Genomic DNA, 22,606 nt, shown 5'->3' with positions numbered 1-22,606 from the left:
CTAACTTATCTGAAAGATTTGTGAGATTCTGGATAAATAGTAGAGCCTCTGATCATCAACACAAGGAAGATACAGATGTAATAAAATCTATTTTATTAACACTAGATATGCAAGAGTAAATATCACAACTACTAAAAGATACTAATAAATGAATATGCACTGCTGAGGAATAAGAAATTAATGACTAAAAAAGATAGCAAATTAAAACATGAAAAACAATACATGAACTGAACACAGAATGTATAAATGCAATGCTGTTGGGTTGAATGTAGCAATGGAAGAGAATTATATGGTAGCAAACGTCTTATGGGGAAAACACTTAAAGGCTCTGGCAAATGATAATAAGTAAATGCTTATTTATCATTGAACAACTAATTTAACAGTTATTTCTTATGAGCTGACCCCAGATAAATGCTATCTATGCAAATTAGACAAACACATACTGCAATTACAAACTAACGCCAAGGTCTTTGGAAAGAGGTTTGGTAAGCTTATATTTATATTCCACACATTTCCACTGGTGATGTGGATTGCGTGCAGTGGGAAAGGCACACAGTCATGGTCCAATAGTTGTTGCCATGCTGTGCTTGAGAATGCTGAACTCCTATCGTGCCAGGAAGGTCCTTAGAGTGCGGACCATGCAGTTGGGTTAGATGAAGAAGTCGTCGCAGGGTCCTTTGCAGACTGGGCTGTATCTCTGAGGAGCCGTGTGGGTCAGCCAATATCTGCCAGTGTGGGGATCCTTACAGTCTGGAACACTCAGCTGAAGGAGCCTTGAAGGGAAGGTTTTGCCTTCAAAAGCTTAACCTTTATCATACCATTCCCACTCTTCTTATCAGGTCAGAGATTCAGGACTGTTGTTTCTGTTAATGTCTTCTATTAAATGGGCTGAAGACTCAGAATATGGTGTTTCTGTTAATGTTTCTTTCCTGGTCAGGTTAGAAACTCAGAACGAGGAGGTGCCAATCGGGGTGACACCTTTATCCCTTTCTGCTAAGGAGGAGATTGTAATCAGGTGCCATTCCATTCCAGCAACGTGACTGGCTATTGATGCCAGAAGTGGCCACAGTGTAGCCCACCCTAGTGTGGAACTCATTTGCATAGTGTACACAGTTGGAGAAGTGTCTTTAAAGTTTGCCTATGTATTATTTTTTCCAAACATCTTTCAAAATATTATATGCATTGTGCTGAATACATATAGTTCAAACATGATAAGAAATGGTTGAACTATCACCCATGCATTAATTTATGTGTTAATAGGACAACTCATATAAACTGTTGTGTCAACAATCATTTTTCATTAACAGAAACTGTTCTTTACATTACCGTGAAGTGGATGTGTTACTGTTTATGTCAACTTTAAGGATTCACAACTTATGTATGAATGGATTTGGATGGGTCTTTGTTTTAACCACTGCTGCTGCATCCAGAGGTCCTAAGAATTTTTTTATGGCAGTGCTGGCCTAAACCTTAGAAACAAGTTTGGTGGTTAGGGTCAACCTGTGGTCCAAAGAGAAGTCCTTCTTATGTGGATTTGGGTAAAGGAGGTCTCCTTTCCTGTCCTCTAAGAGGTGTCTGTAATTATCTTAAAAGCTTATCTGATGATACCATGCATTTGTTTATGTTCATTCACTAAGATCCAATCACAATGTAGCAAACCTTTCTCTACCCTGGTAGTTATAGAGGGGTCCTGTTATAAACTGGGCCCTGAAATAGTATCTCAATTGCTGTTCACTACAAAGCAAATTTTGATTTTGACCTATTTTCGGTGATGTGCTTTATTTTTTTTACACCAAACATACCTTTTGGAATTGCTCTCATCAGACCATAACACATTTTGCCACACGGTTTGGGGTGATTTGGTTGAGCTTGGACGGTTTTTATGAGAAAGGGCTTCTGTCAATCCACCCTTCCCTATAGGACAGACATGTGAACAATACGAGAGATTGTTGTCACATGCAGAGAATAATCAAAACTTGTCAGATATTCCAGCAGCTCATTTAATGTTGCTGTTGGTCTCTTTGCAGCCTTATTGGTAAGTTTTTGTCTTGTCCTTTTGTAAATTTTGGAGAGACGTCCTATTCTTTTCTCCACTTGGTGTTGATGGACTTCATGGTGTATATATACTGTTTTGGAAATGTTTTGTACACCTCTCCTGATCAATTCCTTTCAAAAGAGAGAACCTGTACAGGATTTGTTAGCTTTTTGCAGTCCATGGCTTTAGCAGTCAGATGAAACCAAGATGCCAAGAAAATCCTAAAGAAACAGCTGGTTTTTATTTGGGGTTACTCAGAATAATTTCATTGATGATAGCTGTATGATAATTACTTTTGTACATGAGATTGAATGTGACCATTCTGAACAGAGCCACATACCCAATTATAAAAGGGTGTGCATACTCGTGTAACAAGGTTATTGACATTTTTAAAATGTCTCCTATTTTCCCCTAAAAAAGTTTCTGATTGTTTTTCACTTAATTTATATACGTTGTAATTTCACATTGACGGTGGAAAAGGTTCCGACACGATTTATCTTGGTTTAATTTTTTTCATCACAAAAAGACTTTGAGTCTTTATATATACACTGTAGTAATTCAAATATCTTGCAACATGAGCACTTTGATTTAACAATCACCAAGAAAGACAGAACAGTGAACTAAGGCTCTTATACAAATGGACCTTAAGAGGCATTTGAAATAGGGATGGGTCTATGAATCTGAGAATAACAGAAACAACTGGTGATTTTTCTCCCCAACATGCTTGCTGATTCATGATATCCTCATTTTCAAATCTAAAATACTAATTATCATAACAAACCACATGATTTTCTTTTCTTTCTTTCTTTCTTTCTTAAAAAATGTATTTTATTTGAAATCAAGCAGTTTTCCTAAGCTGACATGGAAAGGGAGGCTGAATTAGACACAAAAGTAATGGACAAATAGCCAGGTAAACAGACATATCTAAAAGAAAACAAGTTATAAAAGAAGGAAACAATATTGAAAGCAGCAAATGGAGAAAAAATTGGGAAAATGAAAAGTGAAAAAATACTGCAACAAGGAAAAACAATTGTTAAGCAGGCAGAAAAGAAAAGAGGGATTGAAAAGACAAAAAACTACAAAGACCCACCTTTCTTGAAGGCATGTGGGGGCTCAGAGAGATCGCCTAGGTATTGTGGGCAAGCAGAGAAAAAAAGAAAAACAAAGATTGGAATTCGAAGGGAAGAAAAGAAAGAGAAAACCAAGTGAGCCAATTTATCAACAATGGAAAAAAGATCCTGCCATGGAAGCTTTGAGAAAGTTTTGTAAGCTTTGAAAGTGCAGAAAGAAGCAGCAGATTGTCAAAGGCAAGCTCTTAGGAAACAGTGCTCAAGAATCAGTACAGCCTATTGAATTATCCTCCCAAATATCCATAGCTCAGCACATAAGACCGGGATTAGCAGAGGCCCTGCTTATAGGGTAAATATTTGTTGTTTAACCTCTTGATCAGAATATGAGTCAATATGGCCCACATGTCCAAATAAATGGGATTCATGGCTAACTAGTATTAATGATGCCTTCTTGAAAAATTATGAAAAGAAGAGCAGTATGTAGAATTGAATGTCTTGATGTTCTCAAAAAAAATTCCCCAGGTACTGACAGGAACTTACCCTCAGGTTCAGGCTTTGAGCCCAGGGAGTCGACTTGGAAGGGGCGGAAGGGTTTGCCCTCGAAAGATGGGACCTCCACGCTTTCCTCAGAAGAGACAGTGACATCAGGGTGTGACTCTGAGGACAGGAACTGATCGATGTCTGCCTTCTGCTCCTGAAGATCATCTGAGAGGAAGAGAGAGGGAGAGAGAGCATGCATAAAAAAGAAAGAGCAAACAAAAAAAAAAACTAAAGCACAGCAAACAAAAGCAAAAAAGAGAACCAGAATGTGTAGTGTTGGTGCAGAAATCAGGAATAAAGAGACAGATAGGACAGTTCCACCCTCAGAACTGCCGCGCAATCAGAGTTTCCTTTAGCCAGTAAATAATGTTTTTTGATCATTAAAAATCCCCAATGTCTAATAAAATATAAAATTGATAGACACAATGTCCAGTAATAATATTAGCATGAAGCAGACTTACGTTAGACAAATTACATTCACATTTGCACACCTAAACAAGGTCTCTGTCTGTGCAATTTTTTTCCCACTTGTTTCTCCAGTAACGTGTATTCACTATTACATCCTTGATATTTACATAGTTTGCATGTGTGTGCATGCATAGTACAAAGCTAAAACATTACAAGACAACTTAGCATGCAAAAGTGCAGCAACCAAATATGTCTAAGCAAACATTCGAAAACAAAATTTAAAAATCCTAACGGGCCAGTTGGTAAATGGCTGGATGAGGAGCATGAAGTAGTCCCTAAGCCATCTGATAGCATTACTTCACCTGCAAAGAAGCAGAAATGCTCACAGTGTGTAAGTCGGGATGAAAGAACAGTTTCACTAAAGGACTGACCAATATGAAAATGTCGACTCTTACAGAGCACACTCAACGCCAAGACTACAGAGTTGCTATCAAGCTGACCCAGCACCAAACCGCTATGGCAAGCCATGTTGACAAGATAAAAGACAAGGTCAATGGAACATTGTGCTCATATGGTGTTTCATATGGCAAAAAGTGAAACATCGGGTCATCAAACCGGAGGAATGATCAACTTACTGAGGGCAGTGTAGGCTCCTGATTTCCTAACACATGACCACATATACCTGCACAGTGACTCGATGACATGGAAATATCACCGGAGCATGATATCATGACACAGCTAGATGCAAAACTTAAGTGGAGCGACTTTATTGGAATTGTCATGACAAAACTGTAAACATTACAGTAGACAAGAAGATAATCATGTTTGTCAAGCTTCTAGAGAATGGAAGGGCTGAGACATGTTTCCTTGGGAATTATACTTTTCAATCTGGAACCGCACAGTGTTAATTCGATACAGTGGTGGACGTGCTGCGCAACAGGGTGTTCCACTATACAAAGTCACTGACCTGGGCTCAGATGGGTCCAGTATGATGACAGGGAAAAGTACTAGAACTGGAGTTCTTCTGAAGAGATTGCCCACAGAGCTGCTCAGGTAAACCAAGTAGCTAACTACAAATGAACAGTTAAGACGGTCTACTCCTTTTACCAATACTGGGCTAGCAGGACCAATCGTCTCCGTGAAGTGACAGCAACAATAGTTGTGGATGATATGATATGATAAACCTAAAACGGTCATGCGATATCCACTGATTGTCACTGCACAAAGCAGTTGAAAGTATAAAGCAGAACTGGCCTGCTATTGTGATGGAGTTGTATGAAGAAGCTGTGGTTGGCAATACACTGACCTAAGGTATTCCAAGTCAAATTAAGCGGTACTCCTTTACTTCCCTCTCACACACGCTTGCTGATGTACTATCAGTGATGAACAAACTTAGTTTGGTTTTGCAGAAAGAAGACATCAATCTGGCTAGCATCTGACCAATGGTTCAAGCATCTATTGAGCACTGCAGCAGTTAAGAGATGTGTCTGGTCCAGTGGAAGCACAGTGTGAGATGGACTTTCAAGACAACAAATACAAGAATGTGACAGTGACATGTGTGTGAAGGGTCCTTTAAGTCTTTCAAAGATGTCCATGAACGCTACATTCAGTATCTAATTGATGCTCTGCATGACCAATTCCCAGATGACTTAGTGGACGTAGTCAGCTCCTTTGATATTGCTCTGAACCCCTCCCGATACCCAAGAAAGGGTAGTAAGTAGGCCTATCCTTAAAAAAAAAAAAAATCAAAGTTGAAACAATTATAGTCAAGTCACTTATATTTGTTTTCTTGCCCGAAATAAATAAATAAATAAATAAAGATTTCCACACATTTCAATTTAAACATAAAATTCATTCAAATTGTATAGTGTAATTTTCAAACAAATTAAATCAATGATTGAAAATATTAAGGCTTTAATATTTAAGCCCATTCCTCAGTACAGAACAGCTTCAACTCTGGGATGTTGGTGGGTTTGCTCACATGAGCAGCTTGCTTCAGGTTTTTCCACAACATTTCTATTGGTTTATGGTCGTTGTCTTGCTGTATGCCCCACTGTCTCTTGAGATTCAGTTCATGGACAGATATCCTGACATCTTCCTGACATAGAATTTGCTGGTATAATTCAGAATTCATTGTTCCATCAATGATGGCAAGCCATCCTGGCCCAGATGCAACAAAACCACGATACTATCACCACCATGTTTCACAGATGGGATAAAGTTCTTATGCTGGAATGCAGTGTTTTCTTTTCCCCCAAACATAACACTTCTCATTTAAACCTTAAATTTTATTCTGGTCTCATCTGTCAACAAAACATTTTTCTAATAGCCTTCTGACTTGTGCATGTGACCGTCAGCAAATTGCAGAAGGACAGCAGTGTTCTTTTTGGAGAACAGTGGCTTTCTCCTTATAACCCTGTCATGCACACCACTGTTGTTCAGTGTTCTCCCGATGGTGGACTCATTAACATTTGCCCTTGTGTGAGAAGCCTTTAGTTGCTTAGAAGTTACACTGGCTCCTTTGTGATCACGTCGACTATTACACGTCTTGCTCTTGGAGTGATCTTTGTTGGCCGACCACTCCTGGGAAGGGGAAAATGGTCTTGAATTTCATTCATTTGTACATTATCTGTCTGACTGGGGATTGATGAAATCCAAACTCTATAGAGATGGTTTTGTAACCTTTTCCAGCCTGACGGGAAAAAAAACAGATTGGTCACATGGAAAAAGTAAGTACACCCCTACATTTATCAAGCCCAGAAAATTAGAATCAGGTGTTCAAGATTGGGTGCCAGTGATTAGAACTTGCTTAGCTACTGCAGGTGAAACTGGCCTTATTTATACCCCTCTCATATCTAGTGTCTGGTGTTCCCTTTGATATTGAGGTGTGTGCTGTCATCATGTCAAGATCTAAAGAGATCTGTAAGGCCTTCACATAAAAATGCTGTGGATGTCTATGAGGCTGGCAAGGGATTTTTTAAAAATCTCTAAATTATTTGAAATACATCATTCCACTGTAAGGAAAATCATCTACAAGCGGTGCAGATTTCAAACAACTGCCAATTTGTCCAGAACTGGCCATCCTAGCAAATTCATCCCAAGAGCATACCATCTGATGCAAAACAAAGTCTCCAAGTACCCCAAAATTTAAATCACACGATCTACTAGTAAGTCTTACAACTGCTGGTGTCAGTGGACCTTTCAACAGGATAATGATCCTAAGCACACTATCAAATCCACAAAGGAGTGGCTCAAAAAGAAGAAATGGAGGGTTATGTAATGACCAAGTCAAAGCCTGGATTTGAATCCCATTTAAATGTTGTGTGGGGATTTGAAATGGGTAGTACATGCAAGAAAACCCTCAACCATCTTGCAACTGAAAGAATATTGCATGAAAGAGTGGTCAGAAATTCCAGCAAGGCTGGTGGACAATTATGCAAAACGCCTACAAAAAATAATTTTTGCTAAAGGGGGTAATACTAGCTTCTGAGGCCAAGGGTGTACTTAATTTTTCCACAGAAGAATATCACATCTACTGATATTTCTTTTGAATAAATGAATGAAAAATCTAATTTTCCATGTGGATTTGTTCAAGTATACCGGCCTTATTAATAGGAACGGGTTCAAAGATAATCAAATGCTTGCTTATCCAAATATGTTAAAAAAGCCTACAATATTCATTGGGTGTACTTATTTTATCACATTACATTGTGAAAAACAGGACAGGTTCCACTCAGAACAGGCCTTGCCATGGTCGGCCAAAGAAGTTGAGTGCTCATGCTCAGCGTCATATCCAGAGGTTGTCTTTGGGAAATAGACGCATGAGTGCTGCCAGCATTGCTGCAGAGGATGAAGGGGTGGAGGGTCAGCCTGTCAGTGCTCAGACCATACACCGCACACAGCATCAAACTGGTCTGCATGGCTGTCCTCCCAGAAGGAAGCCTCTTCTAAAGATGATGCACAAGAAAGCCGCAAACAGTTTGCTGAAGACAAGCAGACTAAGAGCATGGATTACTGGAACCATGTCCTGTGGTCTGATGAGACCAAGATAAACTTATTTGGTTCAGATGGTGTCAAGCGTTTGTGGCGGCAACCAGGTGAGGAGTACAAAGACAAGTGTGTCTTGCCTACAATCTAGCATGGTGGTGGGAGTGTCATGGTCTGTGGCTGCATGGGGACCTACAGTTCATTTGTTCATTGAGGGAACCATGAATGCCAACATGTACTGTGACATACTAAAGCAGAGCATGATCCCCTCCCTTCGGAGACTGGGCCGCAAGGCAGTATTCCAGCATGATAACGACCCCAAACACACCTCCAAGATGACCACTGCCTTGCTAAAGAAGCTGAGGGTGAAGGCGATGGACTAAACCCTATTGAGAATCTGTGGGGCATCCTCAAACGGAAGGTGGAGTAGCACAAGGTCTCTAACATCCACCAGCTCCGTGATGTCGTTATGGAGGGGTGGAACAGGACTCCAGTGGCCACCAGTGAAGCTCTGGTGAACTCCATGCCCAAGAGGGTTAAGGCAGTGCTGGAAAATAATGGTGGCCACACAAAATATTGACACTCTTGGCCCAATTTGGACATTTTCACTTAGGGGTGTACTCACTTTTGTTGCCAGCGGTTTAGACATTAATGGCTGTGTGTTCAGTTATTTTGAGGGGACAGCAAATTCACACTGTTATACAAGATGTACACTCACTACTTTACATTGTAACAAAGTGTCATTTCTTCAGTGTTGTCACATGAAAAGATATAATCAAATATTTACCAAAATGTGAGGGGTGTACTCACTTTTGTGAGTGCACTGTGTATATGTATAGCCAGTGTGTATGTGTGTGTGTGTGTATATATATATATATATATATATATATATATATATATATATATATATATATATATATATATATATATATATATATATATATATAATCACACTCTCCTATTCATCATTAGTTCATCTTACACACATACACTCTTATTCATGCACTCACCAATTTCGTCCTGGATCTCATCTGCCACATTGGGCACCTTATAGAGCAGAGACAGACTCTGATTCATCCTCTCCTCAATCACACGCAGGTGGGTCACCACCTTGAATGCACACACAAAAACAAAACATTTGTACTTCATTTATAACCAGTGCCATGAGTTTGCAGAGTGACCAGGTTTTTTTTGTATCACACTTATGTACCAGACAGGCTTCCTTTAGTGTTAAGTATTACATTTATATTTATATTAAATATTACAAATATTACATTACACTCAAAATTGAGCTCAGGTGCTTCCTGTTTCCAATGATAATCCTTGAGATGTTTCTACAACTTGATTGGAGTCCACCTGTGGTAAATTCAGTTGATTGGACATGATTTGGAAAGGCACACACCTGTCTATATAAGGTCCCACAGTTAACAATGCATGTCAGAGCACAAACCAAGCCATGAAGTCAAAGGAATTGTCTGTAGACCTCCGAAACAGGATTGTATTGAAGCACAGATCTGGGGAAGGGTACAGAAACATTTATGCAGCATTGAGGGTCCCAATGAACACAGTGGCCTCCATCATCCGTAAACGGAAGAAGTTTAGAACCAGCAGGACTCTTCCTAGAGCTGGCCGCCCGGCCAAACTGAGCGATCGGGGGAGAAGGGCCTTAGTCAGGGAGGTGACAAAAAACTCGATGGTCACTCTGACAGAGCTCCAGCGTGTCTCTGTGGAGAGAGGAGAACCTTCCAAAAGAGCAACCATCTCTGCAACACTCCACCAATCAGGCCTGTATGGTAGAGTGGCCAGACAGAAGCCACTCCTCAGTAAAAGGCACATGACAGCCCACCTGGAGTTTGCCAAAAGGCACCTGAAGGACTCTCAGACCAAGACCAAGACAAAGATTGAACTCTCTGGCCTGAATGGCAAGCACCATGTCTGGAGGAAACCAGGCACCACTCATCACCTGGCCATACCATCCCTACAGTGAAGCATGGTGGTGACAGCATCATGCTGTGGGGATGTTTTTCAGCGGCAGGAACTGGGAGACTAGTCAGGATTGAAGGAAAGATGAATACACCAATGTACAGAGACATCCTTGATGAAAACCTGCTCCAGAGCACTCTGGACCTCAGACTGGGGTGAAGGTTCATCATCCAACAGGACAACAACCCTAAGCACACAGCCAAGATAACAAAGGAGTGGCTATAGGACAACTCTGTGAATGTCCTTGAGTGGACCAGCCAGAGCCCAGACTTGAACCCGATTGAACATCTCTGGAGAGATCTCAAAATGGCTGTGCACCGATGCTCCCAATCCAACCTGATGGAGCTTGAGAGGTCCTGCAAAGAAGAATGGGAGAAACTGCCCGAAAATAGGTGTGCCAAGTTTGTAGCATCATACTCAAAAAGACGAGGCTGTAATTGGTTCCAAAGATGCTTCAACAAATTATTGAGCAAAGGCTGTGAATACTTATGTACATGTGCTTTTTTTTGTTTTTTATTTTTAATAAATTTGCAAAAATTTAAAACAAACTTCTTTCATGTTGTCATTATGGGGTATTGTTTGTAGAATTTTGTGGAGAATAATGAATTTAATCCATTTTGGAATAAGGCTATAACATAACAAAATGTGTAAAAAGTGAAGCGCTGTGAATACTTTCTGGATGTACTATATAGAAAATTCACAAACTTTCAAGCACCACGTGTAGTTTAGTTATAGTGTATTTTTAATATTTTAAAATTGATTATTGATTGGGTGAGAATGAGTGATCAATAGTTCTGTTACTTTAATGAGCCTGTTTATCTGTCCATTACCACTGAAACAGAAAAAAAAAATGCCACCAGTCCATATTTATAAACCTACAATTAGCTAGGTGATTGATTCGTTATCAACTATACTGGCTTGTTTTCTAATTGCAATTGGAACAAACATCATCATCCCTGCACCTGCATCCACACCTGCCGGCAGCGAAACAGCAGGCGTTCCAGGGCCTGTTGCAGCAGGCTGGTATTCCGCCCCACATCGCCCTCATCAAGATGGGACTGCAGGATGACCTTTAGGCCTTCTTGGAGCTGTACAAGCACTTCGTGGTGATGTAGGGTTGGCCCGAGGGTCAGTAGGCGGCCCACCTGTTGCCTCTCCTCGACCTTGTGGTGCTGGAGTAGTTCACTGCCTGACTTCCAGAAAGGATGGCAGAGTGGGTCCAGTGCCACCGTCTGGCTTCGCTTGATGAGGTGGTCCAGCCAGCAGCATATCCAGGGGCGGGCATTAGTCCTCACTTCTCACCCATCCACTAATCTTGGTGACAAATTGGTCGGGGTTTTGAGCAGTATCAAGAGAAATGTTTTGGGTTCTGCAGTACTGAAAAACTGTGTGGAATGTGCGCAACATTGGCTGGGGAGATGGTGCTGGGGTCGTCTGTGTCATCTCCACGTCAGGAAGACATTGCTCCTCCCCTCTTGGAAGAGATTCCCTGTGAGTATTTTTCCTTGAAGCAGTCGCGCGATGAGAACCTTAGGCACACCTTCAACCAAGTGAGCTTAATCAATGGTCAGCCAATTAAGCCCAATATCGTGACTCAATTGTTGGTTCAGAGGAGCCATCGGGAATTGTTATTCAAGGCGGCTCACCATAATCCCATGGCAGGGCAGGTTAAGACACTGGACTGTCTCATGATCCGCTTTTATTGGCCATGTATTCATGGCGATGTTCGAAGGTGGTGTGCAGCATGTCGCAAATGTCACCCCAAAAGTGCTGTTGCTCCCACTCCCATTAATCGAGGTCCCCTTTGAAAGAATTTGTATGGACCTCATCAGCCCATTAGCTCGATCTGCACGAGGGCATCGCTTTGTGTTCGTTCTAGTGGACTACACAACGTGATACCCGGAAGCGGTGTCTCTCCGCAATATCTCCGCACCGAATGTTGTGGAGGCACTCTTTCGCTTTATCTCCTGAGTCGGGATCCCAAAAGAGATACTGACTGATCTTGGCACATCTTTTATGTCACAAACAATATTCGTGCTTTACAAATTGCTGGAGATTAAATCGAGTCGCACCAGAGCTTATCATTGGCAAACGGATGGGTTGGTCAAATAGTTTAATCAGATGCAGTTAAGCATCATTTTTTAGTCTGTGCACGATGATGCGCGGAATTGGGATAACTGGTTAGATCCCCTGTTATTTGCAGTATGAGGTCCCGCAAGCCTCCACGGGGTTCTCCTTGTTTGAATTATTGGGCGGCATGCTCAACGTCATTTGGGAAAATTGTGAGGAGGGACCTTCCAACAGAAAAAATGAAATTCAATACAATCTTGGCTTGAGAGAAAAACTCCACACCTTAAGCAACATAACACAGGAAAATTTGCTACAGGTGCAAGAACATCAATCTTGGCTGTATAACAGGGGTGCTCGGCTATGAGAGTTTGCAGCAGGAGATAAAGTGCTCGTTTTGCTACCAACGTCGAGCTCTAAATTACTCACCAATGAGGCTCTTTGAGGTCACATGGCAGGTTGAGGACGTCGACTATGAAGTAATACGAATGGATAGAGGCGGGGCACAGCAGGTTTACCACCTTAACCTCCTCAAACCATGAAGGGAGGCAGTTCCCATGGCTTTGGCAATGGTCGTTCCCGAAAGGGAAGAGCTAGGACCAGAGGTGAGCCAAAAAATGGCAGGTCAATCCACCCCTGTCCCCTTTGGAGACCACCCTCTCTCTGTCCCAAATCATGGACATTGCTAAATTGCTGGGGGAATTTTCCAATGTGTTCTCGTCTCTCCCCGGTCACACTAATCTCATAGAACACCACATTGAGACAACCCCAGGCGTGGTGATACGCAGCCGCCCCTATAAGCTGCCCGAACACATTTAGTTCAAGATGACTCAAGGCTATGCTTGGGGGTTTTACATTTTTGGCATTTGGCAGACGCCCTTATCCAGAGCGACTTTTGGTTCACAAGACTGATGGGATGGTCTGGTTTTGTGTGGACTTTAGAAAAGTCAATGCAGTGTCTAAATTCGATGCATACCAAATGCCTCTCGACTGGTTAGGTGCGGCTCGCTTTTATTTGACACTGGATTAGACAAAGGGATATTGGTAGATCCCCTTGACTCCAATATCTCTTGAAAAACTCTGTTTGGTTACACCAATTCATGACCCTTCTTTTTGGGATGTTCAGCGCCCCCACGACGTTCCAGCGGCTCATGGACAGAATCCTCCATCCCCACACTGCGCATGCCAGTGCCTATTTAGATGACATTATTATCGACAGTAATGATTGGCAGTGGCACACGCACCACCTAAGAGCTGTTCTGAGATCGCTGAGGTGGGCGGGGCTCACGGCGAAACCAAAGTAGTGTGCGACTAGACGGGTGGATGTACGGTATCTGAGCTTCCATTAAGGCCATGGACAGGTGCATCCCCAAATTTATAAGACAGGAGCAATTGCTGCCTGCTTAAGACCAAAAAGGATATGAGACAGTTCCTGGGGATGGCTGGCTATTATTGTAGTTTCGTGCCTAATAATTTGGACGTCATCAGCCCGCTGACTGATCTCACTAAAAAGGGGCGCCAGAACCAGTCTAGTGAACTGAGCTGTGCCAGCAGGCTTTCACTCAGGTAAAAGCTGCACTTTGTGGCGGACCACTCTTACATTCTCCTGACTTCTCTCTCCCTTTTATTTTACAGACTAATGCGTTGGACAGGAGGTTGGGGGCTGTGTTGTCCCGGGTGGTGGAGGGGGAGGAGCGCCCTGTGCTGTAAAACAGCCAGAAGCTCTCAGTGCGATAGACTAAGTACAGCACAACAAAGAAGGAGTGTCTAGCCATCAAATGGGTGCTCCTCACCCTCTGATACCATCTCCTGTGAATGGAGGGCAGAGCCGGAGAAGGTGAGTGGTAAGGAATGTACACCTGAGGGGAATTCTCTTCATGATTGTTCTGTGTTGCAGTGAGATGAGGATAAGAGGGAGAGAGACGTGCTTGCAGAGAAGGAGCTGTGTGTGTGCATGTTTGTGTCTGTGTGAAACTGCTGAAAAGTAGGGGAAAAAAAGTACAAATAAAGAAATGCTTTGAGTTTGTCCAAGTCTGTCTCCAACTTCCTTCTTTCTGGGAGAAAAACATTACAGGATATATTTACAGAAACCTATAAATCATGATATTGTGGTGTGTGTGTGTGTGTGTGTGTGTGTATGTATATAAAGTGATGCTATATATCGGCTGTAGCTGTCATTATAACAGCCAGTTTATTCAGCTTGCAGGACTGCACTCTTTCTGAAGACACAATCATTCCGTGACTACAGGTAGCTGCTGGTGTGGATTTAAACTTTGGTTGAAATGATAGCCTATCTTTTCCTTTAGCAGCACTTGACATAGATGACAAACAATTTGAGAAATGTTTTCATGCATTGGCAATGACCATGGTTTCTAATTAATGAGGCAAGTTTGACCCCGCCTTTGTTCTTACCCCCAGCACTTTGTTCATTTGTATTTTGTGCTTTATAAAATGGAATTTTGCACTAATAATGTTTGGATTTTATTTAAATTATATACATTTAAAATATATTTGATATATATATATATATATATATATATATATATATATATATATATATATATATATATATATATATACACATATATATATATAAAACATATTATACATTTGTTTGTTGATCATAACTTGACCCTCAGCTTAACTCTGCTCAATGTAATTTTTTGTTAGACACATCTATTAATACTAATAAAATTGTTGAATCATGATCATAATTCTGAATCAAAAACTTGTGATTCACATTTAATAAATAAAAAAAAGTGCAGCCTTACTTCATTTATTAACACATTATCTTAGTTACTGAATTTGAAATATCCTGTTAACTTTCTTGTAAGCTTTCTGGTACTGAGCTAAATGAAATGCCAAGCTAAATGAAAGCTGCACAAGAGCTTCTCTCCAACAGAGGCTTGGAGATGTGACGGTCCTCTCTGACACACACACACACGCACACATACACATCATGCCAGTCTCTATTTTTGGATGGAATATAAATTTATTTAAATTCAAAATGAAAACTAGGAGCTGAACCCTCCTATGCCAAAACACAAAACAATTTACATAGACAAATGTTCAACTTTATAACAAACACAATATTGATGTGTGTATATCTGTGTGTACCTGGGACTTCATCTGGATTGCCTTCTCAGGGTCAACTGAAAGCACATGCTGATAATGACGAATCGTGTGCTGCCGGTCCTTATTCTCTGTACGGACATACCTCCTCAGAGCCTGCAGTATACGGTGTGGCTGTAGAAAGCAAGCAAGGGATTATTAGAAATAGATTATTAAATTATTACTATTATAAAATGGGAAAAGAGCAAAAAGAAGAAGCATTTTTCAGACTGCGAATATTTCTGTTCCCGATAAACAGTTTACCATGACTTGAACATGTTTTTGTTTTACTGAATATTTTGGCCCAAAATGAAACACTGAAAGAAAAACCAACATTCCAGAAGTAACAATAGGCTTTTCAGCCATGTGTACACATGTGTAGATGGAAAACAGACTCAATTTCCCCACAGAAAGGGCAACCCTCCCCAATGCTATTGACCAATGTGCTATCTTCCATTGGAGCTTGCCTGTCCGTTTAGCAATCGTACGCTTGTACAGGGACTGACAGCAGCCTTTAGAGCAGAGGTATTCAAATTGTGGGGCATGGACAGAATTATCTGTGGGTAAGGGTGAGATGGAAAATACCAAAAAATAAATATTTAAATGACTGTTTCAGACCTGCCAACCTTTACACATTTAGCATTGTAAACACAAAGCCCGAGGGTCAAATCCAGCCCACAGTCTTGTTCCATTTGGCTCACTTTATTAATTTAAGGCACAATATAGTGGCAATTTTTTAAAAATATAATTAACACAGTCAAACATATCTTCAGGACAGTTCCACTGTAAAACTATTGGCCAAATTCCTGCCTCTCAACCATTAGCCTACTCTCAGCAAACGCGTGAAGGTGAAGCGCTGTTACGGCATTAAACAGTTGCTTGAAAATAACAGCAAATGAATCTGTCCAAGAAACAGCTGTCCAAGCTGTTTGAAGAGTCGAAACAATATGCCCATGGCCATATAAAGTAATTTTTAATTTCATGTTATCACATACACATGCTTCATTCTAAATGGTCAATCAATTGTGTAAATGATGGCAGAAGGTACACTCGTGGCATCTAATATTTTATTCCAAGAACATTCAAAATAATGTAGGAAAAAATGTCAAATGTGGGCAAAGTGAAACAAATTTTATTTATGTGATGCAAATATTGTGTATTTTTCCAGTTTATTAAAGTCTGCATTCATAGTAACACTGTTTTGAACGCTATTAAGACACCCCCACATATATTATTTATATATTATAATATTGCATACATATATACACACATATGTAAATTTGTGTGTGTGTGTGTGTATATATGTGTGTGTGTATATATATATATATATATATATATATATATATATATATATATATATATACACACACACACACACACACATATAATCACGATTTCCCCTCGAGGCTCGAGCCTGATGCGCAAGCTCTTAGAGAATACATGCTTTTGGGTCTTCAGTGACACTGACTTTGTTTACTTTCGACACGTGCTTTTGTTATGGTTTATGTCCTGACTCCGCCCCTGTTCTGTCATTGGTTGTTTCCCGTGTGCTATCATTGTTTTCAGCTGTCTTGTGTTTCACCCCTGATTGCGTTTGTCATTTAAACCCCTCGTGACTCTTTGCACTTCACATAGTACTAACTTAGCACATACCAAGCATTTGTACCTTGTTCCTCGTTTTGTTCATTGATCTAGTTTCTTGTTACTCATTCTCATTCCTTGCCATGCCTAGTTTATGCCTGTTTGTAGATTGCCTGAACCATTGCCTGTTTTTTCGACCACGCTATTGTCTCATGATTTGGATTTGTCTGCCTGCCTCTCTTTATTAAAAGCTCTTTTCTGCACTTGCATCCGTCCTAACCTTCATTACGTGGAATACGTGACACATATACATAAATACATACATACATGCATACATATACAGTATCTCAAAAGTGAGAACACCCCTCACATTTTTGTAAATATTTGATTATATCTTTTCATGTGACAACACTGAACAAATGACACTTTGCTACAATGTAAAGTAGTGAGTGTACAGCTTGTGTAACAGTGTCAATTTGCTGTCCCCTCAAAATAACTTAACACACAGCCATTAATGTCTAAACCGCTGGAACAAAAGTGAGTACACCCCTAAATGAAAATGTCCAAATTGGACCCAATTAGCTATTTTCCCTCTCCAGTGTCATGTGACTTGTTAGTGTTACAAGGTCTCAGGTGTGAATGGCGAGCAGGTGTGTTAAATTTGGTGTCATCGCTCTCACACTCCCTCATACTGGTCACTGGAAGTTCAACATGGCACCTCATGGCAAAGAACTCTCTGAGGATCTGAACAAAAGAATTCTTGCTCTACAAAAAGATGACCTAGGTTATAAGAAGATTGCCAAGACCCTGACACTGAGCTGCAGCACAGTGGCCAAGACCATACAGCGGTTTAACAGGACAGGTTCCACTCAGAACAGGCCTCGCCATGGTCGACCAAAGTAGTTGAGTACACATGCTCAGCGTCATGTCCAGAGGTTGTCTTTGGGATATAGACGTATGAGTGCTGCCAGCATTGCTGCAGAGGTTGAAGGGGTGGGGGTCAGCCTGTCGGTGCTCAGACCATATGCTACACACTGCATCAAATTGGTCTGCATGGCTGTCCTCCCAGAAGGAAGCCTCTTCTAAAGATGATGCACAAGAAAGCCGCAAACAGTTTGCTGAAGACAAGCAGACTAAGAGCAATTTTTATGTCTGATGGTTTAAAAACATCCAATGATCAGGGCCGATTATATCCTGTCAATCAAAAGAGGGCGGGAAATCGATTTCATGCTGTGTGTAAACAGGATGTCTCTTGTGTGGAATAAAGACAAAACTGCAGTTTGTAAGCCCTGTAATCTCTGCACTGCAAAAATTTTACACCGGAGTGAAGCGGGAGTTTCGGCATCGAATCAAATACCCCCCCCCCGGGTGCTGCCCGCTCACCCTCGCGTTGAATTAAAATGCCAGTACACCATTGGTCAGTCAGGATCACTTTCAAGATACAGACTCAGGAGAGAACACAGAAGAGTGCCTCCATGATGCTGCGTGCTGATATGTTGTGCGCTGCTTCCAGATATTGTGTTGCATAATCCACCATTACTTTCACAAAGCGATGTCCTCACGTGCACCTTTCTAATGGCCCAACGAGGTCCATGTCAGTTCTTTCAAAGGGGACCTCGATTAATGGAAGGGGGCGCAATAGCACTTTTGGGGTGGATGGCTAATTCCCCAGCTGACATTCACGACATGGTGCACACTACCTGCGATCATCACCATGAATGCTCGACGATGAGAATATTATGAGCCGCGTGAAACAGAAGCTCACCATGTTTTTTTTGAGACCAACAACTGGGTCATCTTTTCTTTAGTCTGAGTTTCCAGCATCATTCAATATAACCTATCCTTAATAATAAAAAATAATAGGGGTGGGAAAGTGCAACATTAGGCTGAATTTGCTGACTATCAATTACTCTCACTTGGTCGAAGGCGTGCCTCGGGGTCTCGTTGCGCGACTGCTCCAAAAGGAAATCCCCGAGGGCAATCGCCGCCAAGGATGGAGGGGCGGTACCCTCCACACCCTCTATGTCCCCCTGATGTCCCCCTGACCTCGACGGCACCGGCACTGCCTCCCCAGGCAATGCTGCACACATTTCACCCCGTCCCTCGCTAATGCAGGACTCATCCACAGATATTTCTCTGAATGCCTGAAACCCTGACCAATTTGTTCCCAGAATAAGTGGATGGGTGTGGTAAGGACTAACTGGCACCTCCACTCGATCAGTGGTGGCCTGCGGCGTGTCGGGGATCCAGACCAATGTCCCCACCTCCATCAAGTGCCACTGGTCCTGGAAATGCCCAGGATCCCCGCAACACCAGCAAACTGGTCCCGGAGTCACCCACCTGAGGGAAAAAAAAGGCAGACACAGGGGGAGGGGGGAGGAAAAGCATGGGTTCAGGGGAGTTGTTTTGGGGGAAATGGCCCCTGCTTCCATGGTGCAGGGCTGGAGGGAGGGCAGGGAGAAAGAGTGACACCAGACAGTGGCACTGCACCCATTCCGCTGTCCCCTCTGGAAATCCAGCACTGCAAGGTCGACTACTTCACTGGTGCCGCAATCCTCTGCCAGCAACCACCCTCAACTGGTGTCTCAGAGCTGCTGAGTGAATATGAATGGGCAGCCGATCTGATGGGCAGCCGATGGTGATGTCTGGGGATGTGGCTGACCCAGTGCAATATCGCCTGCTTCAGGTCCACACAATTTAGTGACAAGAAGGACTTGTTGGTGCCTGTTGACCTCACTGGGGTCAAGTTCTACTTGCTATAATATATAGCAAAATCCATCCAACACAGTTTCACTTACATTGATAGTCCTCTGCATTTTCTGTGCATTATGTTGTTTAAATTTCACATCTAGTCCAAAAGGCAGTGGTTCAACAATTATATCCTTTTTAACATAAACGTATACTGCTGTGTTTGTCAATGTGTTTATGTGTTACATCATCAAAACTCCTCCAGCCACCCAGGTATTTAAAATTACCATCCAATACACCGTGTACTATATAAATTCCACCACTAGCACACCTGATTTTAGCTAATTAAAGTTGTGTTAGATGTGCTGATGATGAACTTTAGTTTAGGTGTGCTGAAGATTTCAGTTCAGCACACCCAAGCTAAATTTCACAAACTATAAATGAAAAAATATTACCCTCACTATATTAATGCTATATTAATTGCTGCTAGAAACAAAAAAGAAATACTGCAGAGATAAACTGTTTCGAACTAGTCCCAGGTTTGCAAAAAAGCAGTATCTCATAGACTTATAGCACCCAAATAAAAGTTAATACTTTGATTTTACTACTGAACAGTGCGTGAAGGTACTCATGACACCCTAATATATATTGGAGGTGTTAGCCTGTGTTAGTGTCTGAGCTGAACTTAATGTCAATCACTTATTAAAACAAATAAGCTACCAAGGTTTTCAAAAATCAGTGGTATTTGGGCACTTAAAAAGCTCCAGGCAATGCTGATTTCTTTTTAAATTACATAGCAGATCTCTGTATGAGTGAGCTGGTATGTCTGTGTGTGTGTGCGCTAACCCTAGGTGGGTCGGCCTGCAGAGCAGCAAGGTAGTTCTCTAGGGCAAAACGGCGGCGGTCATTTAGCATTGCCTCTACCCGAGCCAAGTGAGTCTCCACCAGCTGCTGCTTCTCACTGGCTGCCTCTTCCTCTAGAGACTCCACCATAGCCTGGAAATGCTGCAGAGAGAGGGAGAGAGGTGTCAAACTGTTCAGCAGAGTCTGAAATTCAATAATTATAAAAAAACATCTTGACACTTGTAAACAATATGTCCGCCACACTTCAAGCAATTCCAATGAGGCAGAGCCTAATTTACTATTCATGTTTGTGCACACAAAAGCAAGCACATCTCTTGGAAAATAAGGTGTACAGTGAAAATTTGTCTTCAGCTTAATTTGTTTGCACAAACTATACAGAAGTGCCTTGTGGAACCCACTAGAATTTGAGACAATCTGCATATGATAAGCTTTTGCGAAGTAGTCCTAGGATCTTTGGCCAACCATCACAAAATTGATGTTATACACTTTAGGACTGTGTGACTCAATAATTATAACAAATAGTTTGACATTTGTAAACTATATGACCACCATACATCAATCAATAGGTTAGAATTAGCTGTTTCTGAGAAACCAAAAGTACTAATCTGTTATTTGAATTTTTTTAATAATCACTTAATTACTTTAAAAATATGGCTGCCTGCAGCCAATCAGATTTTAGCAGGCATTTCAGAATGCAAATTTTCTCAAACAGCTGTAACTTATAACTGCTTACATGGATTCACATGAAACCTGAAAATCAAGTACATAAGATTCTGAGGTCAAAAGCATAGGCTGCAGCATGGTCATATAAAGTACAGCTATAGACAGCTGTTTCTCAGGAACCTATGTCTGACTGAGCTGAAATTTGGTATGGTGCATCAATGTGGTAATCTGTAAGTGGATTTTTGATAATAATCTAATTACTTTTAAAAAAACAACAACAAAAAAAACCACGGCTGCCATCGGCCAATCAGCCATTTGACAGGATTCCCACTGAGGAACCATCATAAAACTTTATTTTTAGGTTTAGGTCGGAACCCACTACTGTCTGATGCAATCTCATGCAAATTAAACACTGGGGGGCACTATTCATGTTTATGCACACAAAAACATGTATATCTCTTGGAAAATAAGTCAAACAGTGAAAATTCTTTTTTAGTTCAATGTGTTTGCTCCCATTCTGAAGAAAAATGCCTTTTGGACCTTTTAGATCCACCCACTTAAAGTTAATTTGCAAATTAAAATTAATATAATATATTAAATAACATAAGATTAGTGGTTTCTCAGGAACCAAAATTAATTTAAAAACATGGCCGCATTCAGCCAGTGAGCTTTCAGCAGGCATTTCACACAGCTAGCACTGAGCTATCATCACAAAATTTTATGAATATTCACCTATGGTATCTATTCTTTTATATATCTTGGCAAGAACTGGCTACTATTTGTGAGGAGTGCTTGGACCCTGCAGATCGCTGCTTGTGGCTATATTTATTATTATTATTATTATTATTATTATTATTACTCACTTATTTATTACTACATACATAATTAAGACAATTCTGAAATAGAAAAAAGTCAGAATTGTCACTGTCCTCAAATTATGTGGCATTCTCCTTAAAATCAGCAGCAAGAGAGATGAATCTGTAGTTCATGCATCCATTCTGCATAAATTGTAGTGCATAAATAACTAGAAGATGCAGTACATATTGCTGTGTGTAGTTTTGCTTTTCAGTGGGTTGAGGTTTTCTAACAGGATGATGCATTTACCTGGATCAAGGTCTGTCTGTCTACTTTAGGCAGATTCTTGGCTTGATGCTCTGCCTCCTCCCATTCCTTCCTCACCTGAGAAATAAACCAGCCGGATAGAGGTGAGGATGTGGAGAAAAAAAGAAAAACTCAAATGCAGAGAAACCCCAAACCCCAAAAATCCACAATGTACATCACATTTTTTTGGCTTCTCTTTTTCCCTCTCTTCATTTGACTTCCTAGTCCATTTTCTCTTTCTCTCTCTTTCCTCACCCTCTTCATGCGGTTGCGGTGTCTAATCTCTAGCTGCTCCTTGGCCTTCTGGAAGCGGATATGTTCCTGATCATCAGCTGGAGTCTCAAAGTACACATCCACATCATCTATGGGCTGTGGAGTGGAGGGTAGAACTGGGGAGACAGAGGACAGGGGCACACTGAATACCAGAAAGACCAAAAAGACAAATGGTACAAAGGCAAGTACAACTACAGGGATACAGGTCAGTAGAGAGACAGGTAGAGAGATGATA

At 41.2% G+C, this 22,606-nt stretch overlaps 1 protein-coding gene across 5 annotated transcripts in view; it reads right to left on the bottom strand.

Moving 5' to 3' along the window:
* aplp2 (amyloid beta (A4) precursor-like protein 2) overlaps positions 1-22,606 on the bottom strand; it is a 97,290-nt gene that overhangs the window by 30,106 nt on the left and 44,578 nt on the right. For 3 of the 5 annotated variants that reach the window (XM_017466257.3, XM_017466260.3, XM_017466261.3), the window contains 7 exons: positions 22,354-22,487; positions 22,102-22,176; positions 20,317-20,475; positions 15,208-15,336; positions 9,051-9,150; positions 3,646-3,810; positions 3,126-3,161 (listed from right to left, as the gene is read on the bottom strand). In XM_017466257.3, the coding sequence (XP_017321746.1) occupies positions 3,126-3,161; positions 3,646-3,810; positions 9,051-9,150; positions 15,208-15,336; positions 20,317-20,475; positions 22,102-22,176; positions 22,354-22,487 (798 nt within the window). The remainder of the gene's footprint in view (positions 1-3,125; positions 3,162-3,645; positions 3,811-9,050; positions 9,151-15,207; positions 15,337-20,316; positions 20,476-22,101; positions 22,177-22,353; positions 22,488-22,606) is intronic. The other 2 variants (XM_017466258.3, XM_047154983.2) reach the window with 1 other exon arrangement.

The sequence above is a fragment of the Ictalurus punctatus genome, chromosome 4 (genome assembly GCF_001660625.3).
Source record: "Ictalurus punctatus breed USDA103 chromosome 4, Coco_2.0, whole genome shotgun sequence".
NCBI classification, from domain to species: domain Eukaryota; kingdom Metazoa; phylum Chordata; class Actinopteri; order Siluriformes; family Ictaluridae; genus Ictalurus; species Ictalurus punctatus.
This window is presented reverse-complemented; position numbering and strand designations above follow the sequence as displayed.